Raw genomic sequence first — 17,166 nt, forward strand, 5'->3', positions numbered from 1 at the left:
AAAAGGGTAATATGCTAATTAGATCGGGAGACTTTCTGGATGTCCTTCTGGACAAAGCCATGGTGGTGGGGCCGAGGCAGAGGCGGTTAGGGGTGATCAGGCCAGGAGGGGAGGGATGTTGGGGGTGATCAGGCCGGTGGGGGGGGGGGGGGGCAGATGGGGGCGAGCAGGCTGGCAGGGTGGGGGCAGCTGGCGGCGATCAGGCCGGCAAGGGGGGGCAGTTGGGGGCAAGAAGGCCAGTGTGGGGAGGCCATTGGGGGCGAGCAGATCGGCAGGTAGAGTGCTTAGAGGCCATTAGGCAGGCAAGCGAGCGGTTAGGAGCCAGGGGTCCCGGATTGCAAGAGGGATGTCCGACTGCCGGTTTAGGTCCAATCCCACAGAGATCAAGCCTAAACCGACAGTCGGACACGCCCCAAGGGGTCCCAGATTGGAGAAGGTGCAGGCCAGGCTGAGGGACCTGCCCCATGCACGAATTTCATGCACCGGGCCACTAGTCCTATATAATAAAAAGGTAACATGCAAATCGACTGTACAGTGGAACGACCAGTCACTATGATGCGCACTGACCACCAGGGGGCAGATGCTCAATGCAGGAGCTGCCCCCTGGTGGTCAGTGCTCTCCCACAGGGGGAGCGCTGCTCAGCCAGAAGCCGGGCTCACACTGGTGAGCGCAGTGGTGGTGGTGGTGGGAGCCTCTCCCGCTTCCGCAGCAGCGCTAAGGATGTCCGAGGGACGGCTTAGGCCCATTCCTGGCCTGCTCCCCGCGGGGAGTGGGCCTAAGCTGTCCATCGGACATCCCCCAAGGGCTCCCAGACTGCGAGAGGGCGCAGGCCGGGCTGAGGAACCCACCCTCCCCCGAGTGCACGAATCTCATGCCCTGGGCCTCTAGTATAGTGTAAGTGATAAAAAATGGTTTACCCATATAGGGCACTTAACATGAATGGAGCTTGCAGGACTAGAAGTTGCTCTGGCTGAGTCAGTGGTTGAGTGGTGAGCAAATGTGAAGGCCCAGGACATTACTGTGCACTACTGTAGACTTTATAAACACTGTACCCTTAAGTTACACTAAATTTATTAAAAATATTTTTCTTCAAGAACAGTGGAAGGGAGGGAGGGGAGGACAATGTGGGAGAGATACATCAATTGGTTGAAGAAGCTCCACACTGTTTTCCACAGTGGCTACACCAGTCTGCATTCCCACCAGGCGTGTACTAGGGTTTTCTTTTCTTTAGCTTACTGTAACTTTTTTACTTTATAAACTTTCTAATTTTTTAAAATCTTTTGACTCTTTTATAGTAACACTTAGCTTAAAACACAACCACACTGTACAGCTGTATAAAAATATTTTCTTTGTTCATATCCTTATTATGTAAGCATTTTTTCATTTTTAAATTTTTTACTTTTAAAACTTTTTTGTTAAAAACTAAAACACAAACACACACTGTAGCTTGGGCATAAACAGGGTAATGATCATCAATATCACTGTCATCTACTTCCACATCTCAGCCCACTGGAGGGTGTTCAGTGGCAACACACAAGGAGCTGTCCTCTCCTATGATAACAATGGCTTCTTCTGGAACACGTCCTGAAGGATCTGCCTGAGGCTCTTCTTGAGGTTATCACTCTTTTCAGTAATTTTTCTCATCATAGATTTGCTTGTAGGCAGATGATATACCATTAACACCCCTCTCTATTAATGAAAGCTTTCCATGTTAGTGTCCGTTTTCAAACTTAGTAAGGAGCTTATTGAGGTCTGCAAAAGCATCTGCTAAACCCTTAATTGTAAATTTTCATGGGGGATGGGTCTTCTTTTTCTTCTCCTAGTTTTTTATGTTGCCTCTTCTTAATTTACACATTCCTTTTCCAATTCCAATGACTCCTCATTAGCCAATTACTCAGGAATCACCTCCAGAAGCTCCTAAATGTCATCCTGAGGTTAAAGTTGTTTGCCATCTCAACCACAGTCTGATTATTGTGGATTATTGTAGTCTCCTCATCCTTGGCAAATCCTCTGAAGTCACGGATGGGCCTCTTGAGTGTCTTCTTCCAGATGCTATCGGTACATTCCTTAGTGACATCACCCCAAGCCCAAGCAAGGTTCTTGATGCAGCCATAGATACTGTAATCCTTTTAGAATTACATTAGCTTCTTCTCAGTGTTTTCCTCCGTTGCAGCAATAGCCTGTGCAAAGGCCCTCCTCAGATAGTAGGCCTTAAAAGCTGCTATAACTCCTTGACCTATTAGTTGGGTCTGGAGGGAGAAACACCACTTTGATGTTGGGATGAAGATCACCATCAAAAGGAGGATGGATGTCCAGGAGCATTATCAACAACTAGAGGCCCGGTGCACGGATCCATGCACGGGTGGAGTCCCTCAGCCTGGCCTGTGCCCTCTCGCAATCTGGGACGCCCCCCAGCCCCCGAGGGATGTAGCAGTGCCGAAGCAGCAGGTGGCCGGGCGCAGCTCTCCTGCTGCTCATCCTGGCCCCGCTACACCTGTTCCCAGCCATGAGCCCGGCTTCTGGCCACCAGGGGGCAGCTCCTGCCTTGAGCATCTGTTCCCTGGTGGTCAGTGCGCATCATAGCGACCGGTTGTAAGGGTTGCTTAGGCTTTTATATATAGAGAGATAAGCAAAATCTTGAAAAGTATGCTATTCTCCAAACTGTATTTGTCCATTTCCTTGGCACAGCAATTCAGGAGAGCATCTTAGAAAAGGAACTGGGTCATCCATGACTTCTTACTGCTCCTGTAGTACAATGGCTGCCTGTACTTACTGATAAGCTTGAAGGTGTTCTCACTGTGCCAGATCACAATTTGTAGCCTGCAACACTGCCCCCAAGCAAGACTGTTATCCTGTCCTTAAAACCTTGAAACCTATCATTGACTTGGCCTTCTTCTAGATAAGAGTCCTTTCAGGCATCCATTTCTAAAATAAAGAGGTTTCATCTATATTAAATATTTGCTCTAGCAAGTAATTTTCCTCCACAATCAGCTTATCCAGAGTTTCAAAAAATTCTTCACCTGCCTTCACATCAGCACTCACAGACTCACCACTTACTTTCATACAATATAATGAATATCAACTCTTAAATCATTTAAAACACCCAGAGCTAGTGGTAAATTCAACACTGTAGTTGGGTCCAACCTTCTTCTTTCAACATTGCAAACAAATTTTTTGCTTTGGCCGTGATCATCATGGTGCTGAAAGGGACATGTTTCAATGTCTGATCTTCAATCCAGGTCAATAGAAGTTTCTCCATGCCTGACATAGACCCTTCTCGAATTTTTGTTAGTCCATCGCCTTCAATGAAACTGATCCTTTAACAGCTTTTGTCATTTTGTTCTTGTTCTTCAAGACTGTAGATCGTAGTGGAATAGGACATGCCTGACTGGTAAGCAATAACTATCACTTATTTTCCACCTTCATAGTCTGTAATCACTTTTAATTTTGTTTCCAAGTCAATTATTGTACATGGCCTCTTTCTGGCAACATTAGCAGTGGATTTTGTATACTTAGGGGCCATGATAAACAAAACAACATGAGATTAAATCAAGTACAAGAGAAAATGGTGCAATCTAGAGATGTAGCAAACATGGAAGTACGAGGCTGCTGCCAGAGTAACATGCCATACGGTTTTACAGCAAACCCTTTCTTTATAAACCCTTACACTCAAAATTATGATAAATGGTATTATAAATACATAAACCAGCAACGTAGATGTTTATCATTATGTACCATAATTGTATATGCTACACTTCTATAGAACTGGCAGTGCAGTAGGTTTGTTTATACCAGGGCATCACCACAAACAATTGAATAATGCACTGTGCTACTAAGGTACAACAGCTATGATGTCACCAAGCGACAGGGATTTTTCAGCTCCATTTATAATCTTATAGGAAGGATATAATCTCACTGTCGTATATGGGGTCTGTCATTAACCGAAATGTATTTAGAAACAATTATGCCTGCCCTTAAGAGTAGAATCACACAAAACAGTTTCCAGAGACATGAAGATTAAAATTCAATTTTAAAATAGGCCTTCTTAATCATTTTAACTTAGAATATTTCTGGGTTATTTTCAAAACTAATGCTATCATTATGAAAAACTTTAAGAGCAATAATATTTAAAAATTAGTAGCTAAAGGGAACTCAGCTTGCTAATGTATCAAGAGTTAGCACTTAAGTGATTTCATGGTTTTAATACCTTCCTCAATAGTCCAATCTTATCTGTAAAATGGTTACAAATACATGGGAATTTTATAAAAGTTGTTTTTGCAAAATGATGTGGGGAAAAATACATTTAGAACATTTTTTTAAGTCCTTAAAACACTACTTCCTCTCACTCACCAGGCTAAGAAGACAGAACATACCACAGGCTCATGGTGTGAACAGTCAATAATCTTAAACGCTTTAATACAGTCATTTGCATTCACCTCTGGGAGAACGAGGATCTAGATTTTATTGGCACACAGGAAAGCAATTCCAGAGCCTAAGTTCCACTTCTGCTTCCAATCCCTTTGGTTCAGTGGCCAAGTTTTTCTTATTCTAGAGTAGCACTGTCCAATAGAAATTTCCATGATAATGGGAATATTTATATTTTCACTGTGCAATATGGTAGTCACTAGCCACAGGCTGCTACTGAGCACTTGAATGTGGTCAGTGTGACTGAAGAACTTAATTTTTAACTTAATCTAAATTAAATTTGAATAGCAGCATGTGGCTAATGGTTACCATTTTGAACAGTGCAGTAGAGATCCCAGAATGCCACAGTCAAAAGATATCAAGTCTGATCTGGTTCCTGTCAAACTGGGCTTGAGTTAGAACCTTACTGAGCTAGCCCCTTCCCCACCCAACAGCCAGGCAATAGATATGAAGGGACATACAGCTAGGAATATGCAAACTTTTTATGTGAAGGGTCAGACAGTACACATTTTAGGCTTTGTAGGCCAATAAGCCAAAAGGTCCCTGTTGCAACTATTCAATCCTGCCATTGTAGCAAACGTAGCCACAGACAATCTGTAAAGGAACTCGTGTGGCGGTGTTCCAATAAAACTTTTATTTACAAACACTGAACTTAGAATTTCATATAATTATCATGTGTCATAAAATATTACTCTCCTTTAGATTTTTTCAACAGCTTAAAAATATAAAAACTATTCTTAGTTCTCAGGCCATACAAAAACAACTGTGGAGCCAAACCACCAGCCTGGTTTGCAAACCTCTCAGAGAGCACATTTAGATATTCAACACTACTAGTCATCAAACAAGTACAACCTAAAACCACAATAAGGTCCCACAAGAATGACAATATCAAAGGTTGGTGAAGATATGGAGAACTCTTATACAGTGCTAGCGAGAAAGTAAAACGGTCCAATCACTTTGGAAAATTGACAATTTCTTTAAAAAGTTAAACATACCCTAGAACTCAGCCATTCTACTTCTACTTAACTCAAGAAAAGTTAAAATTCATGTCCAAAGACTTGCATATGAATATTAACAGTCCCTTTATTCAGTGACTAAAAACTAGAATTCTTTCAAACATCCTCCAAGGGTGAATAGATATATAAAATGTGGTACATTCATACAGTGGAATACTACTACTCAGCAATAAAAAAAATAACCAACTACTGATACTATGCAACAAACTGAATGATTCCCAAAATCACTGCATTGAGTAAAAGTAGCAAAAAACAAGAATACACAGTAGCCCTAACCGGTTTGGCTCAGTAGATAGAGCGTCAGCCTGTGGACTGAAGGGTCCCAGGTCCGATTCTGGTCAAGGGCATATACCTTGGTTGCGGGCACATCCCCAGTAGGGAGTGTGCAGGAGGCAGCTGATCGATGTTTCTCTCTCATCAATGTTTCTCTCTCATCGATGTTTCTAACTCTCCCTTCCTCTCTGTAAAAAAATCAATAAAATATATTAAAAATAAAAAAGAATACATAGTAAACCCATTTTCTAAAACTCCAAGAAATGAAAACTAATTTACAGTGACAGAAAGCATACTGGGGTTGCCTGGGGCTGAGAGAGGAACAGACTGCAGTCAGGAGAAAATGTTCTGTATTTTGATAGTTGTGAAGGAGTCACAGGTGTATATCTGTCCAACTGTACGCTTTAAATAGATGCAGTTTACTGTACACACAAAGATAACTCTGCTGGCATCAGTTACCCAACAATCCCTATGAATTTACTTTCAAATGTGAAGAGCTGGGTAAGGAGGGATAAACTAGAAGCTGATTTGAAGTCTCACACTCTCACTGGTGATGCGAAGTGTGCCTCTGGGACTTCTAGCACACAGTGATAGAAATCAAATCAAAGAGCTTGGAATAGACAGGCTCTAGGAATTCTGTAGACTGAAATCTTTCCTGTTCACAACATTGTGATCTCTGTATTTGGAATATGGATTTTAAGTTAGACTACAACATAGAATTCCAGAATCCTATATAATAAAGAGGTAATATGCAAATTAACTCTCACACCCTCACAAGATGGCTGCCAACAATCAGGCCGGCAGGGGGGTTAGTGAGGGACGACCAAACGACTGAACAAGTAGGCTGCGTGGGGCGACCAGGCCAGTGGGGGGAGGGAGGCAGTTAGGGGCGACCAGGCAGGTAGGCAGGTGAGCGATTAGGAGCCAACTGTCCAGGATTGTGAGAGGGATGTCCGACCCTCCCCCCGTGCACGAATTTTGTGCACTGGGCCTCTAGTTAATAAATAATCCTTTACATTACAGCAAGTTATCATTTGTAACACCTTTGGGATAATGTCCTTATTTTAAATACACCCTGCTGCTCAGGTTCAATTTGTTTAATAACTTTTTGTTATAGGTCTTATGAAGGCTTGATGAAACTTGCTCAGCTGTGGAACAAGAGGTCAAAATATTAAGAGTAGAGAAAACAAGGTCCCATTTTCCAGTAAGTTTTAATTATTCCTCTCAATTCTTGGGTATGCACTAGACTAGTTTTTGATAAAACCCTACAGGATTCCTCAGGGTCACTGATAGAAAAATAAATCTACTAACACAAAACAAATAATATTCTTTTTAAAAATATAACAAATAATATTCTAAATAATTTGTGGCTATACATTGGGAAAAATGGAAATGAAGTGTTTTGTTTTTTTTTAACCAAGAAGAGATATGTGAAATGCATGTCTGGCTTCCCAGATTCTTCTTTGTTTTTGACCCTCACCCAAGGGTATGTTTATCGATTTTCAGGGGGGGCGGGGAGGACATGGCAGGGTGAGAAACATCAATGTGAGAGAAAAATCAATTGGTCACCTCCCATTTGTGCCCCAACCAGGGATCAAAGCTGGGATTGAACCCACAATCTAGGTATGTACCCTGACCGGAAATCAAACTCACAACCTTTTTGGTGTATGGGAGGATGCTCTAACCAACTGAGCCACCTGGCCAGAGACCCAGATTCTTTTCAGAGCAAACTATATGTTATAGGTTCCTATAGCCAAATTAAATTTCATGCATGACTTTAGACAATGTCTTTTTGGAAGACAGAAAGAGCACACCAAAATTCAGGTGTCAGTGGAGGTGAATAAGGTTAAAAAAACTGAGCTTTGAAATTATTTTTGCCAAATTTATGACACATACTTTTGAAACTTTGCAAGCAATTCTAAATAGAATTGGACAAAAATCCGAAAAAAAACACAAACCTCTGCTTTTCCTTTCTTAGTCTTGAATACACCCCCTTTTAACCATGCAATTGACTTTAACTTTAGGGTAAATGTCTAGCATAACTTGATTCTTTCCGAGACTACACACTTTAAATGTAATTTATCATACAAATTACAGATGAAATCAGCATTTGTGTCCACCACAAGTTTGAACATTTAAAAAAATTAGAAGGCCACCAGAGCTATAAGACCACAACTTCCTGAAGCAACACAAGGGATATTTCATGAAGTTAGTTGTCTTCAGAGGTATGTAAAGGAATGAATTTTGACTGTTTTCCTGGGATTTTTAAGTGAGAATCATTTTTCAGTATACTAGCATCAATATCTGACTAATGCCAATTTCTTGTTCCATAAGAAAAGTCTTTCACTGCTTATAGGTGTGATAGAGGAAGGCATATTTAACAGATGAAATAGAAATATTAGTATGAACATAAATATTTTAGAAACATTTACAAAAAGGTACATATGAATTGAGAACACAGTGGTTTATCTGGGAGAATGCTGGAAATCCCAACCAGAATCTTGGAATATAAAGTATTTACCAGGCCACCTAATCCAGGCTCAAAGACTAAATGAATTATCCAATTAAATGGCATAACACATATTAAAGGGTTTTAGCATGTTGCCTGGCTAACATGTGCTCAACAAATGTTGGTTATATCCCTTTCCCTTATCCCCAACCAAATCCCAAGCCAGGGACTTTACAATAACCACCACCACAGTCATCACCTAAATCTTCCAACAGTTCTTCAGTTTTCCAGAGACACGAGGTCTTTTCATCAGCCTACTTCAAGGAAAATTTCATTACTATTATCTCAGTAACACCAGCCTTCTAGAGTTGCTGTGAGCATTAATGCGGCGAACAACTAAAAGTCCAATGCATGAAGTTTCCAACTCTGCCTTCTCTCAAACACATCCTTTCCATTTATGGTAGGGTGTGTGTGTGTGTGTGTGTGTGTGTGTGTACACATACATGAATGTGTACAAAGGGCAAAGAGCCAGGGATGCAAATATTGGACATAGGGCCCAGTTTTTGATAACTGCCCTCCTTTCCCCAAGATATTGATATGCCTCTTGGGTACCAATCTCATTCCACTGAGAATGCCCTGCTATAGTGAGTCACTACAAATGTGAGGCAGGAGCTCAGATGTATTGGAATGGGGGGGGGGGGGGGATGGGAATAATAGTCTCCTCATTCGGGAACATGCTGACAAAACCATAATCTCACTGTAAATCCACAACTCAATAACCCAGGCTTATTATTATCTTCCCAACTAAAAGGCAAAGCTCCTGAAAATAGGACATCACATCTTATACTTCCTTCAGTGTGTCAGCATTAACACCAAGAACAGGACATTGGTAAATGCTTAATAGTCACTATTTATCATCCCCAAGAATTCAATTTTAAAAAATTCAGCCTGGGGCGGTGACAGGTGCAGGGTGGAGGGGGGTCAATGGGAAAATAAAAGGGGACATATGTAATACTTTCAACAATAAAGATAAATTTTTAAAAAATCAGTCTACATATAACTGTCCAGGAATACATATTGTGACCCTCAACTAGCCTTTCATATAGGTCAAAAGAGAAACACTGGTAAATCAGTTTCTGAATAAAATGTAGTGAGCATTTTTATCTAAAAAGGAGTATATCTTTAAACTCTAGTTCTAAAGTCCATGAATGGCCTGAAACTATAAGCAAATTTTTTTGTAGGTACTTTTCCTCCCTGGAGAGCACACAGCTTCCATCACATTCTAAACAAACATCCTGCCAAACTTCCCCAATACAGGTATTTGGAGAATCACTGCCATATATTGCTTCTTCCCTGGCTTTGAAGTTCAAGCTCTCATGTTCAAGTTTAAGCATTACTCAGCTTGACTTCTAGCATATTAAAAATCAAACGACAGGATAGTAGTTACCCTTAGGAGAGTGTACAATTAGTTGTTGAGGGGGACTTGTGAGGCACTGATAATATTGTGGATTTGGATGTGGTTATAAAAGAGTTTTCAGCCCGACCAGTGTGGCTCAATGGTTGAGCATTGCCATGAACCAGTAGGTCAGGGCACATTCCCAGGTTGTGGGCTCGATCCCCAGTAGGGGGTGTGCAGGAGGCAGCTGATCAATGATTCTCTCTCATCACTGATGTTCCTATCCCTCTCTTCTTCTCCTTTCCTCTCTTTGAAATTAATTAAAAAAACAACAGCACTTTAAAAAAAAGTGTTCACTTTGTGAAAACTCATCAAGCTGAACACTTAAAATTTTTGTATGTGAAGGTATAGTTTAATAAGAGATTAAAAACAAAACAAAATAGTAGCAGACAGGCTACCATACAAGGGAGACATCAATGTGTAATGCAAAAAAGAAGTCCTTAAAAATTAAAGCCCACGAGGTGAAGACCCGAAACCTCTGGGCAACAGCCAGTGAGGCACTGAGGCCCTTAGTCCAAAAGCCTGCAAGGAACTGAGGCCTGCCAATGGCCCCACGAGTAAGCGTGAAAGCAGATTCTCCATCCTGTCAAGCCTTGAGGTTGATTGCAGCGCCAGCTGAGAGCCTGACTACACATGAAACACCATGAACTAGAACCCTCAAGATAAGCCACTCTCAGATTCCTGACAGAAAATCTGTGAGATAATATATGCTTGGTGTTAAAAAAATTAAAAAAAGATGTAAACACTATCCTCTTTAACATATATTGAAGTAGCCTTAGTAGTTGTACCTACAAAGACAGTAGCTTATTAGTTTAAATTGGCAATTTTCGCTTCTTGAAAGGCTGTGGTGCAATGCTGCTTTCAAAAGCCAACAGAGAAAAAAGAAAATACAGCTGGTTATTCTGAACATTAATTTCTGGATCAATGGAAGTTAATTTCTATGTAAGATATAGAACAGGGAGCTTCTCAATGCATCTTTCTCCTACCTCCATCTAAATTAGAGATTCTGTTAGAATAATGTTTTGTGTTTTACTGCATAAGTGTTTGAATGATACCATATGCAATATACATCCCTTAACTTTTCCAAAGTCTTTTCTCACAAGAGGAAATATACTAAAGTCAGAGTTATCAAGTAAATGTAAGCATATTATTTGTATAAATCCACAGAAGAGGTAATGGGTTCAGTGAGGGAATGTAGCGATTCCAAAATCATACAACACAAATGTAGCATGTTTTGGAATCACTGTATTAGTAATGTTTGTCTTCTGAACCTGCTCATAGACAGCACCAGAACTGACGCTTCAGCAGTCTGGCTCCTGTCTTTTCTCAGTTCTGAGTCCTCTGCAGTGCCCAGCATAGCAAAGGGCCTTGTAGACATTGAGGTATTAGTTTAACTGGTGGTGGTGGGAATCACAAAAGTTACCATTTCCCCCCCCCCAATTTAAAATTCTCAAAAGTTGTACAGAAACCCCTTCTCAAAATGGACTACCATAGCTGCTATCATTTCCTTGCATATTTTTATAAGCTGAAAAAACAACAATCAATTTTGCTACAATCAGGCTAAATTTCTGCACTCTGTTAAATTTTAACCTGCCAGTTGTAACGATTCTTCATGGCTCTCTAGGGTTACACTGGTGGTCAATGTTTAATAACTTCACATTAAATTTAAAACAAAGTATGAATATTTGAAAATAGTATTTTCTGTTATTACACAGTCATAATGCAGAGCCCAATAATACTTTATGATTCTGTGTAAGGCCTGGCATAACAACAAAATAAACCCAACAAAACCCCAGAATTATCCTTCATTTACATTATTATTTATATTACAATTATTTAATATACATATTTAGTAAGTACTTGATATATAATTATAATGCCATACATTCTTCCTTTTCCTCAAGATTCTGATCACCTGCTAGCACTATTAAAGCTTTTTTATCCTTCTTAATCTTTTGCATTACCACTGTATCCTAAGAGTTATCTTCATCTTTTTGCAATAACTAGCCAGCAAAGACACCGAATCCTCATTACCTTCATCTAACTTTATATATAAATTAAAAAAAAAAAGGAAGGAGGGGCATCTGTTTTATGAAGATAAATGCAAATGAAGTTTGTTTGTTGTTTTTACAGTCAGTGCTCCGTACCTTCTGTCTCCTTGGTGGGTGTTAGATGTGATCCAAGACCAAGAATAAAAAACCGTGCCCTGACCAGCTGGCATGGCTCAGGGGTTGAGCTCGACCTATGAACCAGGAGGTTATGGTTCGATTCCTGGTCATGGCACATGCAGGGTTTCGGGCTCAATCCCCAATGTAGAGCATGCAGGAGGCAGCCGATCAATGATTCTCTGTCATTGATGTTTTTATCTCTCCCTTCCTCTCTGAAATCAATAAAATTATATTAAAAAACCAAAGCCAAAACATTGCACCCTGGCTGGTGTTGCTCAGTGGTTGGAGTGCTGGCCTACATACCATAGGGTCCTGGTCAAGGGCACCTACTTGGGTTGCAGGTTCGATCCCTGGCCCAGGTCAGGCTTGTGCAAGAGGCAACCCTGTGCAGAAGGCAACCAATAGGTGTGTGTCTCTCACACTGAGGTTTCTCTCCCCACCACCCCTCCCTTCCACCCTCTCTAAAAATCAATGGAAAAATATCCTCAGGTGAGGATTAACAAAAAACAAACAAAAGGATTAAAAAAACCGGATTACGATAAGGAGTTGCTGATAGCCACTCCTCTAAAGAAGTTTGACTGTGACATTGACAAAACTAGAAGACAAATCAAATATTACTTTTTCATTATTAACATTTTGTGACACTTAAATCTTCCATAAAACACATATCCAAAGAGATGCTCAAGACTTCAGCCTGAGAATCATATGACACTTGCTCAGTGTTAATTAAAAAAATAAAACCCAAAACTAAGAAACTGCTCACCCTGGTGGTTCAGAAAAGTAGTAGATAATAATGACTCAACCATTTGGTCCTATATATTAAACTTGCAAATAATCACTGTCTTGAATTTGTAATAGACACCTATTTATTACTGTTTGAACAGTGTTTTGAGAAAAGTATTTCTCTCAATGCACTTCATATGTGTCTCTAATCCTTCCATTTATTTACTCATCCCAAACAGGGAAGGTGTTCTCTTTTTCTTGAGGTTTTCTGCTACAGCGTTAAAGTACCATGTTAAAGTCTGTGAGTATCCAATACTAAAATTTAGTGATTTAACAAAAACAAACAAACAAACAAAAAAAAGCAATATGCCCTGTTTTCTTTAAAGAGAAAAAAATTCTCTCATGAACTTATCCTATTGATATAAGGGTCACTCATTTAGGGAGTAATGTACTATAGCTCTTAAAAGTAAAATAAAGCCCTGGCCAGTTTTCTCAGTGGTTAGAGCATCAGCCCGAGGACTGAAGGGTCTTGGGTTCAATTTCGGTCAAGGGCACTGGTCAAGGGCACATACCTCAGTTGCAAGGCTCAATCCCTATCCAGGTCTGGGTGTGTGTGGGAGGCAACCAATCATTTCTCTCTCCCATTGAGATTTCTTTCTTTTTGTCTCCCCCCTCCTTTCCACTCACTTTAAAAAGATCAATGGAGAAAATATCCTCGGGTGAGGATTAACAACAACAACAACAAAAGTACAATAAAACACTGACTGGCACACTCCTCCTTCTTTTGAAAGTAAGTTCATTTTGGGGTGGGTGGAAGAATAACAACATGTTACTAAAAATAAGGTAGACCCTCCTTTGAGGCAAAAATGCTAGGAAAATTGGGCCCTAGCCGGTGTGGCTCAGTTGGTTGGAGCGCCATCCCTTAATCTTAAAGGTGGTGGGTTCAATTCCCGGTCAGGGAATATACCCAGGTTTCAGGCTTGATCCCCTGGGGATGGATGTGGGAGGCAACAGATTGATGTTTCTCTGTCTAAATATCAATTAAAAAAAATAATAATACTAGGAAGATTGCTTTGATGCACCTTGACTTTCCTCTGGTGAGGAACGACAACCTTTTTGCTTCAAAATATGGGAGAGATCACATTAAGAGATACTTCTTTACAGATGTATAGTCATAAAAGTTCACGGACTTCCTCTGAATTCCCCTTTGGACAGTCTCACCCAGAAAGGCTAGCTAATTCAAAGCCTGCTCTGAAATGCTCAAGGACACCATTCCCACCCCCCACCCACCCACCTCCTGTAGATAAGAGCACCAGTACCAAAGTCAAGGGCCTCTGGTTCACGCAGCCTTACCTTAAGTAAATCTCCTATCAGCTCAGTGCTTTCGCTTGTTCTTTCAGAATGACAGAAGTAATTCTTGCTTATCTACTCTTTCAGGATAGCAGAATTTTTTTAAAAAATCACATAAAATCTTTCACGCTTCTTAGAAATGGCTGCTATAAAACTCAAGGTTCTACACATTATCATCATCGTTTTGTATCGTTTTTCGGCTATTTCTTAATTAGGCCATGACACTGGCTTTAAAACACAAATCTGGTGGTCTCCCATCTGTACAGTTTTTTGATGTAACTCTGTCCTAAAAACGAGTCCCTCAGATTCCAAAGATTTAGTCTACTGATCACTGGTCTGAAAATTTAGTCCCTCTCTCCCAATCAAAGACACGGGTGTAAGTCACACCACTCTCTAGCTTCCTGTAGACATGACATTAGAGTAAGACTATTCCTTTGACTTGAGGAATACTCTATATAAAATGCACAATAAATCTACACTGATTATGCTCTCTACTTCGCAAAACACAGAACCTGGGTGGTTGGTTACCTAGAAAATCTCTGAAGGTTTCTGATAATAGAGATTGGTGTCAATAACTGTCATAAACATACCAGATCTAAGGCACAGATTGGAAAAACTTTACGGAGTTTGCAAGAAATAACCCTGAACTCCCCCAGGTCTGGTCCGGGCTGTCTTTTCCTAGGGCCTGTGCCCTGTCTGCGGAGAGTGGCCTGGGCCCAAAGCATGCCCCTGGCAGCTCGTGAACCGGATCAAGACCCTCCACAGCAACCTCGGCACCCAACACAGCACCTCTCAAGACTGACACACCCCCCTCCACCCTGCGTTTCACAGGAGGTGTGGGCACTCAACTCCCTCCCCGTGGACAGGGGCGCCGGAGGGCGGGCGGGCCTGCCCGAAGCACCCATTTTGGAGGACTGGGGCGCTCGGCCTTGTAGCTGTGTGATTAGGAGTGTGGGAGTGAAGGGCGCATCCGTGGGAGGGAGGCCGGAAGGGGGTCTCTGGTATTGGGGGGCAAGAGGAGGAGGGCGGCGGAGAGACTGGGGAGAGCGAGGTTCTCTTTTTGTTATTCGTTTCGGGCCGGCGGGTGTGATGGGGAAGTCCCCGCAGGGCAGAGGCGGCAGGGGGTCTCCCTCCGTCCCGCGTCCTGGGGGCGCCGAGGACTCGCGGGAGGCCTCCCTCGGCGGGAAGACAGTGACTGCGGAGCGCGATCGGCTGTTCACGCCAGGGCGCCGATCCCCGCACCCCCAGCCCGGAGCCAAAGGCGTGGGACCGGGTGGGAGGGGATGGAGGAGGCCCCCGGCCCGGAGGCGGGAAAGGCCCGGAGCCCGGCCGGGCGGCGGCTCGGGGCCCGGACGGCGACGGCGCGGGCCCAGGGAGCCCCCAGCCAGGCGAGCCGCGGGGGCCGCGTGCGCCCTCTCCCCACGCTGCGCGGCCGCCCCCTCCCCCGCCGCTCCTCTCACCTGCACATGATCCGCCATTTTGCTCCATTCATGCTCCTCTCCGGCCCCCTCCCCCCCAGCGCGCACCTCGGCCGGGCCGCCGCCGCTGCCGCCGCCGTCGCCGCTGCGCCTGCGCGTTGGGGCCCGTCGCTACGCTGGCGGCGTAGCGCGGCCGGGCTGCGCAGGCCCCGGTGGCCGGCCGGTGGTTGGAGAATGCGCAGCGCCGCTGGGACGCCGTAAAGGCGGGGGCAACGTCAGCGGCCCGAGCCGTCGGGGGCGGGGGTTGGGGGGGCGGTGCGGGCCGGGGCGCGCGGAGGGAGGGGGCCGGGAACAAAGCTTTGTTTACATGGGTTTAAAGGGGCCGCGCGCTCGGGCCGGCGGGCGCTGGAGCGGGAGCTGGCGCTGCCTGAGCTCGGTGAGAGTCCTTGGAGAGGCCGGGACCTGTCCCCGCCCAGACCCCCGCACCTGGCGGACTCCTCTCTTCCAGAGCTTCCTCTTGTCTTGCCCCTGGACGCTCCTGGTCCCCGCCTGTGACACTGCATCCCCGAGGGGTCTGCCTCTGCGCCCACCGCGCTTGACCCCACGTTGGATGCCTGCGTTCTTCCTGACTTTCCAAGCCCGCGGCCGAGTTTATGTTTGCGTCTTCCTAGCTTTCTGCTCCAGTCGACAAGGACCATTGCTCTCTGATCCTGGGTTTTACCAGCAACCCAAATAGTGATCTTGTTTTCATCTCTATCCTTTTCTCTTCCATAAACATTCATGGCAATAGCCGCCAAATCGTGGCGATGATAGAAACCTGCAGAAGGCACAGTTCCAATCTTCCCAAGTAGATTGTTATCTTAATCAATACTCTAGGCTGCCTCCTGAGAGGGGTCAGATGCTGGGAAAGTGGGGTTGGAGGGAGATCAAGAGGTTTTTAGGACCTCTGGGCTCAGTCTGAGTGGGAAAGCCATCCTGCTGGGTCAGCTCAGGTCAGTCCCTGCCTGCTGAGGCTAATTCCAATCTTTCCCATTAGGCATTATCCGGTTAGATAATGCCGGTTCCTGTTTCCCATTGGATGCCACTCTGGCTTCCAATCAAGGGCCCCAGATTAGATTTTAGCTGCATTCTGAGACTGTTGGTTGTTTGGAGAGTTCGTACTGACTGGGGGCTACCACGTGCCATGGAAACGATGATGGTAGTGAATATCACTTTCTGTTTTGGATAGCGTGGACTGGTTTTGGTGCTAAGCGTTCATTTCAATCTTAGTCCTCCTCCTAGTGTGTCTTCCTGGTTTGCCGGGGGTGGGGCTAAAAACTACATTACCCAGACTTCCTTGCCGCTATGGTTCTATATGCAAGATAGTCTCTGCCAATTAGATTCACTCAGATAAGATTCTGCCTGCAGAGCTTTTTTTACTGTTGCCCCTGAGATGTAGTTTGTTCGTTTTCCAGCAACTTTACAGTGTTGGAAACTCGCTGAGTGTAGAGAGCAGGGGTGGTGGGACAGATGCTTCCTGACCTTGGCATCACAGCTATAGTGGTATATTCTTGGAGTCACAGTTTCAGTAGGAGTCTTCCAATACTCTACCTGCCTGACTGGGTAGAAGTAACAGCTTCCTGTGGGCCAGGCCCAAATCCATCTCCCACCACACCCTTCCTGCACAGTTGTTTCTCTTATCTTCCTCATCTCAGTAAATGGTGCCACCATCCACCCAGTGGCTCATACTAAAAACCCAGGAGTTACCTTGATGGCTAGGGTCTCAACAGTCCCCATACTTGGAAGTCCTGTTGAATCTTTGTCTAAGACGTACTTAAATCTGGCTACTTCTCTCATCTCCACAGCTAACACCTTGTTTAGGCCCCCATCACATTTCTCCTGGGCTCT

The 17,166-nt window shown here is 43.6% G+C and overlaps 1 protein-coding gene across 1 annotated transcript in view; it reads right to left on the minus strand.

Annotated features, from left to right (window-relative positions):
• The window catches only part of XPO7 (exportin 7), an 89,831-nt gene extending 74,400 nt beyond the window's left edge, over window positions 1-15,431 (minus strand). Inside the window, exon 1 of the mRNA XM_079770130.1 lies at window positions 15,322-15,431. Coding sequence (XP_079626256.1) covers window positions 15,322-15,339 — 18 coding nt within the window. The 5' untranslated portion in view covers window positions 15,340-15,431. The remainder of the gene's footprint in view (window positions 1-15,321) is intronic.
• Between the last annotated feature and the right edge of the window lie 1,735 nt (window positions 15,432-17,166).

The sequence above is a fragment of the Cnephaeus nilssonii genome (assembly GCF_951640355.1).
Source record: "Cnephaeus nilssonii genome assembly, chromosome: 5".
Taxonomy (NCBI): domain Eukaryota; kingdom Metazoa; phylum Chordata; class Mammalia; order Chiroptera; family Vespertilionidae; genus Cnephaeus; species Cnephaeus nilssonii.